Source organism: Arvicanthis niloticus, chromosome 1 (genome assembly GCF_011762505.2).
Source record: "Arvicanthis niloticus isolate mArvNil1 chromosome 1, mArvNil1.pat.X, whole genome shotgun sequence".
Taxonomy (NCBI): Eukaryota; Metazoa; Chordata; class Mammalia; order Rodentia; family Muridae; genus Arvicanthis; species Arvicanthis niloticus.
The window spans coordinates 80,666,492-80,681,282 of record NC_047658.1 but is presented as its reverse complement, the minus strand read 5'-3'; the positions used below and the strand labels follow the sequence as shown (position 1 = coordinate 80,681,282).

Here is a 14,791-nt window from a genome sequence, read left to right as displayed (position 1 = left end):
ATCATGAGTAATGGAGACCTCCTGTTTCTCTGTCTTCTTCTTCTTCTGGCTTCTTCTCCCCCTCTCTCCTTTCTCCTTTTCATGGTCCCCATCTGTGACCCTTGCATGATAACTCAAAGTCCATCCATCTCTATCCCTCCCCCACCCCAGTAACTGGCTATTGCCAGTTCAATTTAACCAATAGTTTTAAATTGGGGAGCAAGGTTTATACAACAAAGGCTGGTATACTGAGAGTCTGTTCTTTTTGCAGCAACCAGATCTTAGGGTGCAGAATTTAGCATTTGAATACAAGCAACACCAGACCAACCCCCTACATTCCTATCTTACAGCTCCCTGTAAGAGCACTGGGATCACAGGTGTGCACTACCACATCCAGCTTGTGTGGGTCCTGGGAATTTGACCTCAAATCCTCATACTTGCATGCACACATGTCCATGAAGCCACCGTCTCAGCCTTGTTATCTTATTTTTGACTTGAATATCTCAGCAAACATGAAGTTATCGCTTTGTTCAAGGTAATGTATACCTTCATATAGTCCCAATAAAATATACTGATAGAGGCTATTACCAGCTAAGGACAGCTTTCTAGTATTATAATTGAGAATGATACCATTATGAAAAAATAGAAACCAGGGACAAGGGAGCGGGTTGTTAGCCCATCTTCTCTTGCTTAAGGGCAAACACAGGCTTGATAAGTTTCTAAATTGGTCAGACAGAAGAAATGTAAGTATGGTTCTTAGTAAGTTTGGAGAAACAGAAGAGGTAAATTAAAGACACTGCTTTCAAATTGCCCAAAGAAAATTCTATCCATCCTATGACAGGGAAAACAGAAAACATCCTGTTTAGTGTAGTGGCAGAGGGGGCACAGTGAGAACCTCTGAAATGCCACTTGTCAGTAAAAACAAGACATCTCCCAGAATTTTGCAGATTCCAAAAACCCAACAACCCAAAGAGACCTGTAACCCCAGAACCTGGGCAGGGGGTCTTCAAACTTGACAAGTTTGAAGTCAGTCTGGGCCTATGTAATGAGACCCTGTATCAAAAGAAAGGGACAGAGAAAGGAAGGCTGGGAAGGAGTAAAGGAAGGGAGGGAAGGGAGAGAGGAAGGGAGGGAAGAAGAGAGGGGGGGAAGGAGGGAGGGAAGGAAGGAGAGGGAGGGAGAAAAGAAAGAGGAACTAATTGAATGAGAAGATCCAGCACACCTGTGCTCTCTGGTGCTTGTGCCTACACTATTCCCATCCCCTCCCCCAGCTCCACAGAAGTCTTGAAAACCAGTAGCCCCAGAATCACAAGAACACCCCCACACCCCCGTCCTCGTTACAGTGCAAAGCAGCAGCCCTGCAATCACAGAGCAAACAGGCAGCCCTGCAATCACAGGGCAAAGCAGCAGCTCTGTAAGCAATTACAATGGGGACCAGATGGACTTCTCTGACTGTCACCATCCTTTGACCTGTCTAGTTGGTTTTTATTTCATCCAGCCCCTTTCCCCTGCAGGTGTTGGTCAACAACAGTTACAGATAATTGTTCAACATCACAACTGCTTGAAGCAGAGATTATAGCAGAAAAGCAAGAGTCTGTCTCTCTCTCTCTCTCTCTCTCTCTCTCTCTCTCTCTCTCTCTCTCTCACACACACACACACACACACACACACACACACACACACACACACACACACACAAAGTTAAAAGGAAAAGTTAGTGAATAAAATGCCCACAGAGGCTTTGGGGGCTCTGGCACTTTTCTAGGAATCTAGCCAGTCTCATCCTGAATAAGGAGTGCAGCTGACATAAGAGAGCAGTAAGCACTAGGCTCTGAATGGACTCCAGGCTCTGAGCCAGGGGAAAGTGAAGTTCACCCAAACCACCCCTAAGGTGAAGATTTAGCCTGACTCACACAGAGCCCCTGAGGATGGCTGAGAGATGAATTAGCATTTAAGGAACTCTGTCCAATCAATAACAACCACTAGCCTACCTATGCAGACTTCTGTGGCCACAAGACACTTTACAGAATCAATTCAAGAAAGTTACTAACCAAACAAGCAGGAGTTGCAAACCAAAGGAAACTATCAAAGACAGCAACAAAGACTCTGATGTCCAGAGTTGGCATGTTGTACTGTTTATAATGTCCAGTTTTCAACAACAACAAATTATGGGGCATGCAAAGAGACAAATAAAGCAAGGTCTAGGTCTACAAGCAGGAAGAAAAGTAAATAATAAAAACTACCCACAACATAGTTCTGGTTTACAAATTATTTTAAAAAGGCAAATTATTATTATTATTTTTTTTATTAGGATCTTTCTATGTAGCCCAGGTGTCTTAGTTTGAGTTACTACTGCTACAATGAAACACCACAATCAAAAGCAATTTGGAGAGGAAAGGGTTTGTCTCACTCCCAGTTCCATATAGTAATCCATCACCAAAAGCAATGAGAGCAGGAACTCACACAGGGCAAGAACCTGGAGGCAGGAGCTGATGCAGAGGCCAAGGGGTGCTGCTTACTGGCTTGCTCCCCACAGCTTGCTCAGCCTGATTTCTTATAGAACCCAGGACCATCATCCCAGGGATAGCACCACCAATTGTCTGGCCTCCCAGCTCAATCACTAATTACGAAAGGCTTTATAGGCTTGCCTGCAGCCCAAACCTATGGAGGTATTTTCTTAACTAAGGTTCCTTCCTCTCAGATGACTCTAGCTTGTGTCAAGTTAACATAAAACTAGTGAGCACACCACGTTAGGCTGGAACTCCTGACCCTCATATTTCTGGCCTAAAGGTCCTGGGATGACAGGAGTGTGCTACTTTGCCTGGATTAAAGTCAGTGATTTTAGAAAGTCCTTATCCAGAAATAGTGACCTGGTTATATAGTTCCAGTTATTTGAGAGACTGAGGTGGGAAATTCATCTGAACTTAGATATTCAAGAACAGATAGTCAAGGCAGGGGCAACCTAGTGAAACCCAAACTTCATATAAACAATTAGATAAATGAATACATGGGAATGGTTTCACAACAAATAAAGGGGGGAAAGGCTCATTTTAGATTCAAACACAAAAATATGCTAAATGTGAAATAATAGAAAAATATATTGCATATAAATAGCAATCAAACAAAATCTGGGGTAGCCTTGTAAATACCAAACAATATGGACCTTAAGTCACCATCTGTTGCAAAAAAAAGAAGGGTGTCAAATATCAATAAGAAGATCAATTCACCCTAGAGTCATAGCAATTATAAACAAATATTTACCAAGTATTAGAACCCCAAAGAGTGAAGCAAATGTCAGCAAAATAAGAGAAGGAAAACTCTACAATAGCTCTATAGTTACAGCAGGAATGTTTACAGACTTTTTTTCAGATAGAACAATGAGAGAAAGGACATGGGCCCTTGAACCATGGCCTAGACCAATGATACCCAGGAGAAACAAACAGAATGTCATTCCCACCAAGAGTCTAGTATACATTTTCTCAACTGCACATGGAAAATTCTCCAATATACATAATACATTTAAGGAAATTAAAAACATTTCATTTTTTTTAAAAAAAGAACCTGTCGGGGATTGGAGATATGGTTCAGTGGTTAAGAGCATGTACTGCTCATCCAGAGGACATGAGTTCAATTCCCAACACCTATATCAGGCAGCTTGCAACTGCCTATAACTCAGCTCCAAGGGGATCTGACACTCTTGGCCCATAGGAGCACCTGTATATACACATACATATTTAAAAGAAAACTGTCTTTTTTACCACAATAGAACAGACAAAAATAGCAGAAAGAAAACTAGAAAATTCACAAATATGTAGAGATTAAAGAGCAAATTCCTAATGAATGCATCAAAGAAGAAATCACAGGTGAAGTTAAGAATCCTTGAAACAGATGAAAACAAAACTCTGTCACCAACAGGGCCCTAGAGACTGTGTGAGTGGGGAAATCAAGCTAAACCACAAACAGGCAAATAAATAAGCATGTGTGCATTCATTCTGCCTCTGCTCTCAACTGTGGATATGGTGTGAGCAGCTGTTTGGAGCTCCTACCGTGATTTCCCCATAATGGTGGGATGTAATCTTGTATTATAAGTTGAAATAAATTCTTTCTCCCCTATGCTGCTTCTCATCAGGGTATTTTATCACAGTGGAAATGAAACAAATACTGAGTATCAAAGCAACTGGGATGTAGCTAAAGCTGCCCTAAGAGTAACATTCATAGCACTAAACACATGTTGGGACAAAAAGGTCTTAGATTGGCCTCTTAACTGTCTACCTTAAGCTAAGCTCAAAGCAGAAGACAACAAAGATGAAAGCAAGCATGAGAGATATAAAGACTAGGAAAGTGGGGATGGGGTGGGGAAGCAACTGGAGAAATACTCAGTGGTTAGGAGCTCTTCCAGAAGACCTGAGTTTAGTTCCCAGCACCCACAGCAGGCATATCACCATGGCTTACAACTCTTGCTCCAGGGGATCCAAACACTCTCTTCTGGCCTTCATGAGTGCCTGCACACATGTGCCTATAAACACACAGAGATGCATACATAAAAACAAATACTTTTTAAAGGACAGTGATAATGGGAGGGAGAAACCAAGAAGGGGTCAACCCTACATAAAGAATTACAGGCAGCTAAGGAATGCTGAGAGCAGGAGAAAGTCCTTCTGGGAAAGAGCACACTAATTGGTTATCCAACATCAAATGGTCATCCCTGAAAACATACATACAAGCAACATTTTATACTGAGCAGGTTATACTTATATATCTAGGAATATATATATATATATATATATATATATGTGTGTGTGTGTGTGTGTGTGTGTGTGTGTGTGTGTGTATGTGTGTGTGTGTACACACATATATGTGTGTATGTATGTATGTATATATGTGCACAATACATATAAATACATGATATATAGAGAGATACATATATAAATGGCAAGAAAATAGTCAAGAAGTTGAAATAAAAATAGTTCAAATCTGAAACAATACCTCTTCTTGCAAATGGCACATTCTGACACAGACTATCATGAAGATCACATGCCTATGCAGACACATTAGCAGGGCTAACCAATAAGATTAGCAAAGTTTCAGTAAATAAAAGCCAACAGACATTCTTTTCACTAACAATGAACATCCCAGAAAGAAAAGTAAGAAAACAGTTCCATTTACTATAACATCTGGAATAAAAGAAATTTAAATAAAATAATTAGTAATGATTTTAGCAGAGGTAAAACTTTGGAAACAGAAAACTATACAATTGCTGCAATAAACTAAAGACAACATAGATGGATAGATGGGTAGATGGATGGATAGATGGATGGGTGGATAGATGGATAGGGGATGGATAGACAGATAGAAAGGCTGTTTACAGATTAAAAGATTAATAATGTTGCCATGGTTCTTTAGTTTCTTTTCCTGTTGCTGTAATTAAAATACCCTGGCAGAGAAAGGAGAAGGGGCTCATTCTGGGCCACAGAGGCATCTGCCATCGAGAAGCAGGGGCTGATGAGTGCTTGTGCCCAGATCACTTGCTCCTTTTTATACAGTGCAGGGTCCCAGCCTAGGGATCGGTGCTATCCTCTCTGGGATGGACTCCCATCTTGATTACTAGTCTAGTAAAGATAACCCCTCAGAGGCATGCCCAGAGGGCTTCTCTAGAAGGCAATTCTAGACTCTAGAATCTAAAGCAGCAGTTCTCAACCTGTGGGTTGAGACTCCTTTAGGGGGATCAAATGACACTTTCACAGGGGCCACCTAAGACCACCGAAAAGCACAGATGTTTACTTTATGATTCATAACAGTAGCAAAATTACACTTATGAAGTATCAATGAAAATAACTTTATGGTTGGAGGTCACCACAACATTAGGAATTATATTAAAGGGTCTCAGTGGTAGGAAGGTAAATCACTGGCCTAGAGCCTTCAATCTGATGGTTGAGATTAACCATCTGAGATGGCAATGCTGTAATTCAGATCTGCAGTGACCCCCAAAAGCCTCTGGGGCCCATCATATTGCTATTAGGATGCTGAGGAAACTTACAAGGGTAGATCAAATGGAAAGTTTTGAGTCATGAGGAGAATGTCCTCAAAGAGGTTGTAGGATGCTGGCCATTTCCTATTGCTTTTTCTTTTTACTTCCTGGCCACGAGAATGAAGTTTGTTCCATCATGACCTCCCTGACACAATGTGCTTTCTCCATACAGGTCCAACACTGATCATGGATTGAAACCTCCAAAACTCCAAAACCTCCAGAATACCTTTTGTCTTTTTAAGTCGATTTCTCAAAGTATTTTGTTACAGTAATAGAATGCCAACTAGCACAGGGAATATGCTGTGAAGTCAAATAAGATACAAGAACGCCATTAAGTATCTTCAGGAGTTGAAATGTGATCTTAATGAAGTAGAGTGGACTCAATTCTGCAGTTTTTACTGAGGGTCATGTTGGCCTGAGAAAAGGGCTGATAGATGGAAGACCAACAACTCCAATCCAGCTAAGAAATGCAGATGTCATCCTAGATGCTCTGGGGACATCCTATAAGTGTTAAATGATTTACAAAGGAATAGATAAAAAGGCAGAGGATGGGACAGTGGGCTTTAGGTCTTATTCCACAGAGGGAGGCCATGTGGCCAAGGATGTCCTTAACCCAGATACACAGGTTTAAATGCATGGGAACAGGGAGGCACAGTAACTCTCACCCTTGTCTCTTCCCTAAGATTCTTGTATGGAATGGCTCACCAGAAAAGATTCAGTTAAAAGTGCTAGGTGGACTGGGATGTGGCTCAGTTGGTAGAGTGCTTGCCTAGCATGCAGGAGGCCCTGGGTTCTTTCCCTAGCATCACATAAACTTGCATCGTTTTGCATGCCTGAACTTCCAGTACTCATCTGGAAGTCAGGAAGTCAAAAGTTCAAAGTCACTCTTGACCACATAGAGAGTTCAAAGCTGGGCTGAGCTACATGAGACCCTGTCAATAAAATTAAAAAGCTAGGGACTGCTCTGACAGCTTGGGTTGTCACCACCAAGAACTTCATGTACCTGGCGCTCTTGCTCTCTCTCTCTCTTGCTCTCTCTCTCTCTCTCTCTCTCTCTCTCTCTCTCTCTCTCTCTCTCTCTCTCTCCATCCCTCCCCCTCCTCGTCCTCCTCTTCTTCTGTTTTTTTGTTTTTTTTTTTTTTTTTTTTTTTTTGTTGTTGTTTTTTTTGTTTTTGAGACAAGGTCTACATAGCTTTGGCTGGGCATGAACTCACAGAGATCCACATGCCTGTGGCTGCCAAGTGCCCGTCCTCTCTAATTTTCCTAGCCACTCAAATATTTCCTGGGAATGTCTCACCTCTGTCTTGTGCTAACTTTTTACCTACAGATAATCACTAGCTCTGGGATATGGAAGAGATGGTTCCTCCTCTCTGAGGGAAACAAGATCTTGCTAATGGCTAAGCCTTTCCAACACTAGAGCCTTTGACAGCTCTCTCATAGGTTTGCCAAGCTCTCTGTGCAGGTGTCTGGTGTGTGTGCAAGCAGGGTGCTGGCTATGAGGTCAGGCTTGGGCTGGAATCTCCTGTCAGCTTTGTGTGTGTGTGTGTGTGTGTGTGTGTTAGAGATGGGGTTTCCACATGTCCTGAAATTCACTCTGTAGACCAGACTGGCCTCAAACTCACAGAGATCCACCTGCCTCTGCCTCCCAAGTGCTGGGATAAAAGGTGAATGCCACCGCCATGCCCAACACTCACGGTCAGCTACTGATCAGAAAGACAAACTTTGTCTCTTTGTAAAAGATGGAGATTCAAAAGGCCCACCTCACAGGGAAAAATACATGTTGTCCTATAATGTAGTCTATTGGAAAAATTCAGACAACAGAGGCTTCCATATCTACCCTCTGTCCTTCCTCTAAGGAAGTACCTTGGGCAAACATTTCCACACTGGAGACTTCACTTCCCTTTTCAAAAATTTAGGGATGGGCTGGCAAGATGTCTGGGTGAGTAAAGATACTGCCAAGCTCAGCAACCTGACTACCACCAGAACCCACATAGCAAGAAGAGAACAGACTCCCACAAACTGTCCTCGGCTTTCCATACGTAGTGTGGTGTGTGCCCCTCCCCAAATAAACAATACGTAAATGTTAAAAAGGGGGGGGGGGATAGTCTAAGAACTGAATAATACATGGAAACTAAAATTTTAAATTAACAAGAATTTAGAACTGAGCCCAGGTGGTAGAGCGAAAACCCCAGTTTTACAAACTGTTAGCAGCTGCTAATTAGCAGCTTGGCCTGTGTGTTTATTGTGTTTACATTTAATTTTTCAGTAAAGGTTTGTAAAGAGAAACACAATGTATTCATGACATCATCTTCCAAGAATCACTGTTCCGCTAGACTCAGATGAAAAAGATAACTATTTGTTTTTATAACTCCGGTTCTTCTGTTATCTCCTTTGTCTTGCTCCTACAGAGCCTTGGCCCCTCCTACTCTCACATCATTGGCCAGTTTGGATGGGAGACAAGATTGCTAGTGGGTAAGTCTGCCCAGAGAAGAAAGAAGAAAATGAACGGAACACTATGCTCTCTTCTTCCTCCTCTTCATCCTCCTCCCCATTCCCTCCTCTTTCTCCTCTTCCCCCTCCTCCTCCTCACCCCCCCTTCCTTTCTTTTTAAAGACGGGCGTCTCATGTAGCCCAAGCTGGCCTCAAACTCACTGTATGACTTTGGACCTTTGACCCTCCTCCTCCTTCACCTGTTAAATGTTGGGATAATAGTTACAAGCCACTATGCCTGGTTTTACATACTGCTGAGGATTAATCCCAGGGCTCCTACCTGCTAGGCAACTCTACCAAGTGAGTTACACCCCTAGGCCCTGCCATGTCATCCTAATTCTTATAAGTAAAGGCGTGTGTCCTTGCTGTGGTGGTTTTAAAGCACATTTACAAGAGAGCTCTATCACCAAGTTGCACCTCAGACGACTGAACACCTCTACCACCTGACCCAGCCTGTTACAAAGATATCTTAGGATGATGATGCTCAGCCCTGATTTTGAGGCTATATGAATTAATACATTTTGATGAAACTATTTTTTAACAAACAAACAAAAACCAATATCTAATGACTTCTAGGATAAAGTGGGTATTTTTATACATAGCTTACTTTAATTAGAATAAATTGTTGGAAAAGCATTGTGGCAAATACACATGAAGCTTATAAATGTGTCCACTCTTTAGGGTAAGAATTCTCTTCCTGGGAGTCTTTTGGGGGGAGCAGGAGGGGAGCCCCCAGAGCAGATGCACTTGTAAAGGAGCTTAGCACAGCTATGTTACAATAGTGAGAATGTGGGTTAATAACGTGAGCTGTCACAGAAACTATGAAGCTCAAGAGTGGTTGTCCATAGTGTGGGGCCAAAGCATGCATGCAGTCTTATCAAAGTTATGTGCAAATAATAGAGCAAAATAGGAAAATTTCAAAATGCACAAAAAGCCCTGAAGGGAACTTTGGCGAATTTTGGCAGGGACAGGCTTTTTGTGGTAAGAACCTGAATATGGCTCTTCTTTCTTTCCGAAAGTCATGGTGCTTCCAAGTCTTTCCTCAAGACTGTGCTGTGCAGCTTTTCTAAAGATGAAACTATTAATAAAAATAATAACCATTCTTTTTTTAAAAAAAAAGTGTGTGTGTGTCTATGTGTGTGTGTACACACACATGCACGCTCTAGCTTGAATGTGCATGTGTGTGTTTGTGTGTGCCCAGTCACCTCTGAGGAGGTCAGGGGACAATTTGCAGCGGTCAGTTCTCTCCTTCCACCATGTATGACCTGAGGATCAAACTCCTGTCCGGCTTGGTGTCCAGCACCTTTTACCCACTAAGCCATCGTCTCGTGGGCCTAATAACCATATTTTAAAGAGGGAAGTAAACATAGTAAGGCCACATGGGATGCTGGGTCTGGGAGAGCACCCTGAATATGATGAATTGGAACACACAGTGGATCATTCTAATTCCAGAAGAAAGATGGGCGGGCTGGCTGGGAAGGAGCTTGTGGCACTCTCTTCACAAGCGTGCTGGATTTCCATAGGGCCTAAAAACAACCAGAGAGCAGGAGTCCCTCTCCCAGGGACAATGTGTGCAATGTTGACTCACCTCTAGTGTCACGGGAACTATCCATATGCAGGAAAATGGAACACACTCATTCATCAGTGAGACTTCAAGCCTACACACACAGCTGTGACAAGAACTTTTCACAAAAGCAACCCCTGCCTCTCCTCCCGCCCCCAACTCTCCTCTCTCCTACTCACACAGAGAATACCGCTTAGGAATAGAATTGATTGGAATGAAAGAAAAAAAGACTAGTCTATCTTTTGTTATAAGCAAAGCCTTCCAGCTGTCCGAAGAGTTTTAAGCAGGGTAATGTCTTCATGTGTTAGAGACAGGGAATGTTCTCAAAATCCCCGCAGGCACTCCTCCTGTGATGTGGCATGTTTGCTTTGCGGGTTTCGGGCATATTTGCTGACGTCAGCTACCCATCAAAGTTTAAAATAATAATAGTCAAAAGGAAAACAGCTCCTTTCGGCCAGGCAGTCGTGCTCTGCCAACTTCTATGTTCTTTCTGAGTTAATAAACGTCCAAGAACCACCTCCCCTACAACCCTAGGGGGAAGAAAAAAAAAAGCATGATAATTTAAAAAACCACCAGGTCAGCCCATTGCCAGCATAAACCATTCAGACAGGTGGCATTTGTCACACTCTAATGAGGATTTTACCTCTGCCTCAAAAGGAAGGCTGTCATTAAGCTTTGTGTTTACCGAATCAAATGATCGTCTGGGGAACGGGGAGGTTCTTTTGGAGGAGTTTCTTTTGGCCCCTTCTTCTTTTGAATGATGCCACAGGACCAAGAGTGTGTGGATGTTTTCTGCATCAGAGGAACCTAAGCAACAGCCACATAACTATGCCAAATGGGAAACAAAGGCTTTCAAAAAGTAGCACGTAAGAAAACTGCCTTTTCACTTTGATTGTACTTGAATATTTGAGAATGGTCTCGTGTGTTTTTATTCCACGGCAGCATCAGTATGGGGACAGTCTATGAAAAGGGGACATCCCAATAGTGAACTGAGGAGCTCAGGAGGACATGCTCCCGTTGGGGACACTAAGGCAGGTGATCTCAGAAGGGAAGAAACAGCTACAAATCCCAAGCTTCTGAACTTATCTTTGCATGTCGTTGTGGGGATGGCAGCCAGCCCCTCACTAGTTCAGTGGATACCAGCCTTCTGTACCTCATTGGCAACACACACACACACCATTGTTAATACTTCCTCTGGACAGATTAGATCCACATTCCTCAGAAAGTACTGGGCTCCACAGGGAAATGAACTAGTAGGCTCACTGGCCCAACAGCTAACTACAACTGATAAGTTTAAATTGAAATACCTGGAACAATTACACTGCGGGCCCCCCCCCCCCCCAGCACTACCACCAGCTACTGGAGACGATGTCACCACTGCCACACGCAGAGGGATGTGACCAGGCAGGAGCAACTTAAATTCTTAACTCAGTTTCATGTGCTTTCTCATAGCACATGGCTCTGTGCTATGGTTGATCTATTTGTTTACCCACAGTGGCCTATCAGATTGCTCCCCCACCCCACCCCCCACCTTGGGGCCTTAGCTAGTAAACCCTGCTGTTTGCACTTGAAGTTAATTGGCACTTGCAGTTTACTTGAACCAGAACCTTATCTCCAACCAAAGATACTGAAGTTAGACTTGAGTCTGGGTAAAATTCATGAAGAACATAGTTGGTTTTAATCAGGGAGCTGTATTTAGCAGCTAAACACTATGCAAAGATCCTTGCTTCCAGGTTGTAGCTGACACCAGACTGTCCTTTGAAAACAGCAAAGTAGGCTGCACTGCGTTCTGCAACTTCCCTTTTTAAACTATAATTGAGCCAATGAACAGCAACTCTGCCTTTGCAGAAACACACCCCAAAGAGCCAGATTACATTTTTACCCTGGATTGTGTATGCTAGGATTTTATAACTAAAAGTGCTATGTTTGGGGTGAAGGTAGGGGGCCTTTAACACAATGTATTTAGTAGGGAGAAGCCTTAGATCTCAGTGCAGTTTGGCCTTTGACAGAAATAAAAGGCAAATGATTTAGCAGATGGGTAATTCCCGAACCTGAAGAAATGTAAACAACCAGGACTTTGATGCCTATGGGTTTTATCAAAGATGTTAAGCAAGGCAGAGACCAACACTGGTGCGTCCTCTTTGGCTAGTTTGAACACGTTTCCAGTCACAATTAACATTCAAGGAATTTCCTTTCCATCCAAGTGTTTTCTTTTAGCAGCACTTTATGCCTCAGACCACAATTCTAGCTGTCATCGGTCCTTCCCATACTCAGGAGTGGTAAAAATGTCCCGTAATGTTTTTCTTTTCTCTTGTTTTGAAAATGGGCTTGGACCTCGTCACTTACCTAATGTATTTTTAAAAACAGGGAGGGGTTCTCATCTCCTGACTCCTTTTCCCTCTAAAGCTTAGGAAGTTCAGGGCTTCCTTGTTCAGGACTCTCCTTCACACTCATTCTCTAGACCCATCCGTGGGAACTCCGAGCTCACCCCCAGAACTCACTTCATGTCCCTGAGCAGGCCAAGCAAGTGCATGCTGCAAGCGTCTAAGCTCACTTTGTACTACTTCTACACAAGGGATTCGCACACTGGGGGCACCGAGTCTGAGTCTTGGCTATGCATGGAGCTCAGCCCAGTATCTGAGTCCTCATCGTTGCCGGGGCAACTCTTAGCCAGTCCCCGGGCCTGGTCTACCCACATTTCTGCACAGGTCTGAGGTTGAGGTTCGCGAGAGGGTCCGCCTGAACCCAGAGCCCCATCATGCACCACCGTCTGCTCAAAAGTGCGCAAACTCTGGAGAAGGCCTTGAAGCTCGCGCTCCTTAATGTCCCTCTGCTGCTGGCTGTAATCCAAGTCCGCCTTGACGGCCTCCAGGTCCGTGCTGAGCCTCAGCCCGATGTAAAGGCTGGTGCTGAGCTGCGTCCTGACCCGCTCCTGCTCCAGCAGCAGCTCGCCCTCCGGACCGCCATCGGGCTCCGGGCACTCTTCTCGAGCTGCCAGCTCCTCATTGCGCCGCTGCATCCAGCGCTGGTTCAGTTCCTCCTGGATCTCGGCGGACAAGCGCTCCAGCAACTCCTCCTGCTGGGCGCGCTCCTCCTGTAGCCGTACCAGGTCGTCACAACGCCGGGCCAGCTCCTCCAGCGCTGCCGCCTGCGCCTCGCCGTCCAGGGGTGCCGCCGCCTCTGTCCTCTTCTCCTCCAGTGTCGCATCCTCCTGCTCCTCTTCAGGAGTTGGCCCGTCCAGGTCGATGCCAGCCCCCACGAGATAGGTATCCTGCACGTAGTTGACTCCGTGCCTCCGCATGCGGTCTAGGTGCACCTTGGCCTCGTAGCGGTCTATCTCGCGGTCCAGCTCCCGGAGCCGCTGCACCTGCTGGCGGATCGTATGGTCCTGCGACAGCACAAGATGTACCAGCGTCTCCATGCGCTCTACCGACGCGCTCTCGTGGGTCCTAGGAGACGACGAGCAGGACGAGGCGGTGGACGACGACGTGGACGAACAAGGTGAGGACGGCTGCTGCTGGCGCCTCCGGTTGAGCTTGGCCAGCTTGCGGAAGGCCTTACGTACCACCCGCCGCTGCTTCTCCTGGGTCAAGGCCAGGTTGGGCCGCGCCGGGGTTCCCCGGGCCAAGCAGGGGCGCTCGCGGCTGAGCACTACCCGCGCCTCCGCGCTTCGCGGCCCGGCGTTGGGCAGCGACGCCTCGCTGCGCACCAGCACGAAGCGCACATTCTCCTGCTCGTCACCCCAAGCAGTCCAGAGGCGCAAGATCCGCGTTTTGTTGGGCAGGATGCGCTCAAATCCGCGCCACTTCTCCACGATGCAATAGCACTGCGGGGGACCACATAGCATGCCCGGGGGCATCGCGTCGTCGTCATCCTCGTCGTTTTCGTCCGGGGGCTCCGGCAGCTCCAACTGGCCGGAAGGGTCCTCCGTCAACCCCCGTCGCTGGCCCCGCCGCTGCCTGCAGCGCCGCCGGCAGCCGTCCTCCAAAAGCACCCGCACCACGTCCGAGCAGGTGGTACGGCGGGAGAGGCCAGACACCAGCTTCTCCTCCTGGCAGATCCACACCGATATCTTCTTCTCCGAAGGATCCATGGCGCAACCGGGACGTGAGGAGCAAGTCCGGCTAGGTGCTATCAGGGCGGCAGGGACAGCGCGGGCAACCTGGCAGCTCCCGAACTGAAGTAGAATCCGTGACCGGGTCTCCGGCTCCACTAGCCTTTCTCCCGGACTGTGTACTGAAATCCGGCAGCGACCGCTTTCGTCTCGGACGGCAGACTCTCCCAAAGCTGCACGCCGGGGCTCGGGTTCCAGCGGCTCTGGTTCTGCCCGCCTTGCCCGAGGCCTCCGGGTTTTGCTCCTCCCCACCTGGCTCCACCTCTTCCCGCCCCCAGCGCCCTGAGCCGCCGCTCAGAGCACCGCAGGCGCAGCGCCCAGAGTCGCCCCTCCCAGCCCTGCCGCTGGGTCTGCCCCTGGCTCGAGTTACTGGCGTCCAATTCCCAGTTTTCTCCACTCAGAGCTAAGAAGGACTCTGGGACCTCTCTGCTACAAGGCCTGGAGCCCGCACCTCACCAAGCATCAGCTCTGAGCCTCCCCGGGCTCGGCTACTCCTTGCCTTGCGTCTAGACTTGGTTGGAAACACCTTAACCCTGACTTCCTCCTTTTCCAGCGTCCCCAGATGTGCGTGGTCTTGTACCCTCTATGCACTTTTCACAGGCGGGGAAACTGAGGC

The 14,791-nt window shown here is 46.0% G+C and overlaps 1 protein-coding gene across 1 annotated transcript; it reads right to left on the bottom strand.

Annotated features, from left to right (window-relative positions):
• Positions 1–11,711: 11,711 nt before the first annotated feature.
• Positions 11,712–14,430, bottom strand: Rassf10 (Ras association domain family member 10). Its single transcript, XM_034519300.2, has one exon. It carries the CDS (start codon positions 14,152–14,154, stop codon positions 12,628–12,630), a length of 1,527 nt encoding a protein of 508 aa, XP_034375191.1. The 5' UTR covers positions 14,155–14,430; the 3' UTR covers positions 11,712–12,627.
• Positions 14,431–14,791: the final 361 nt, after the last annotated feature.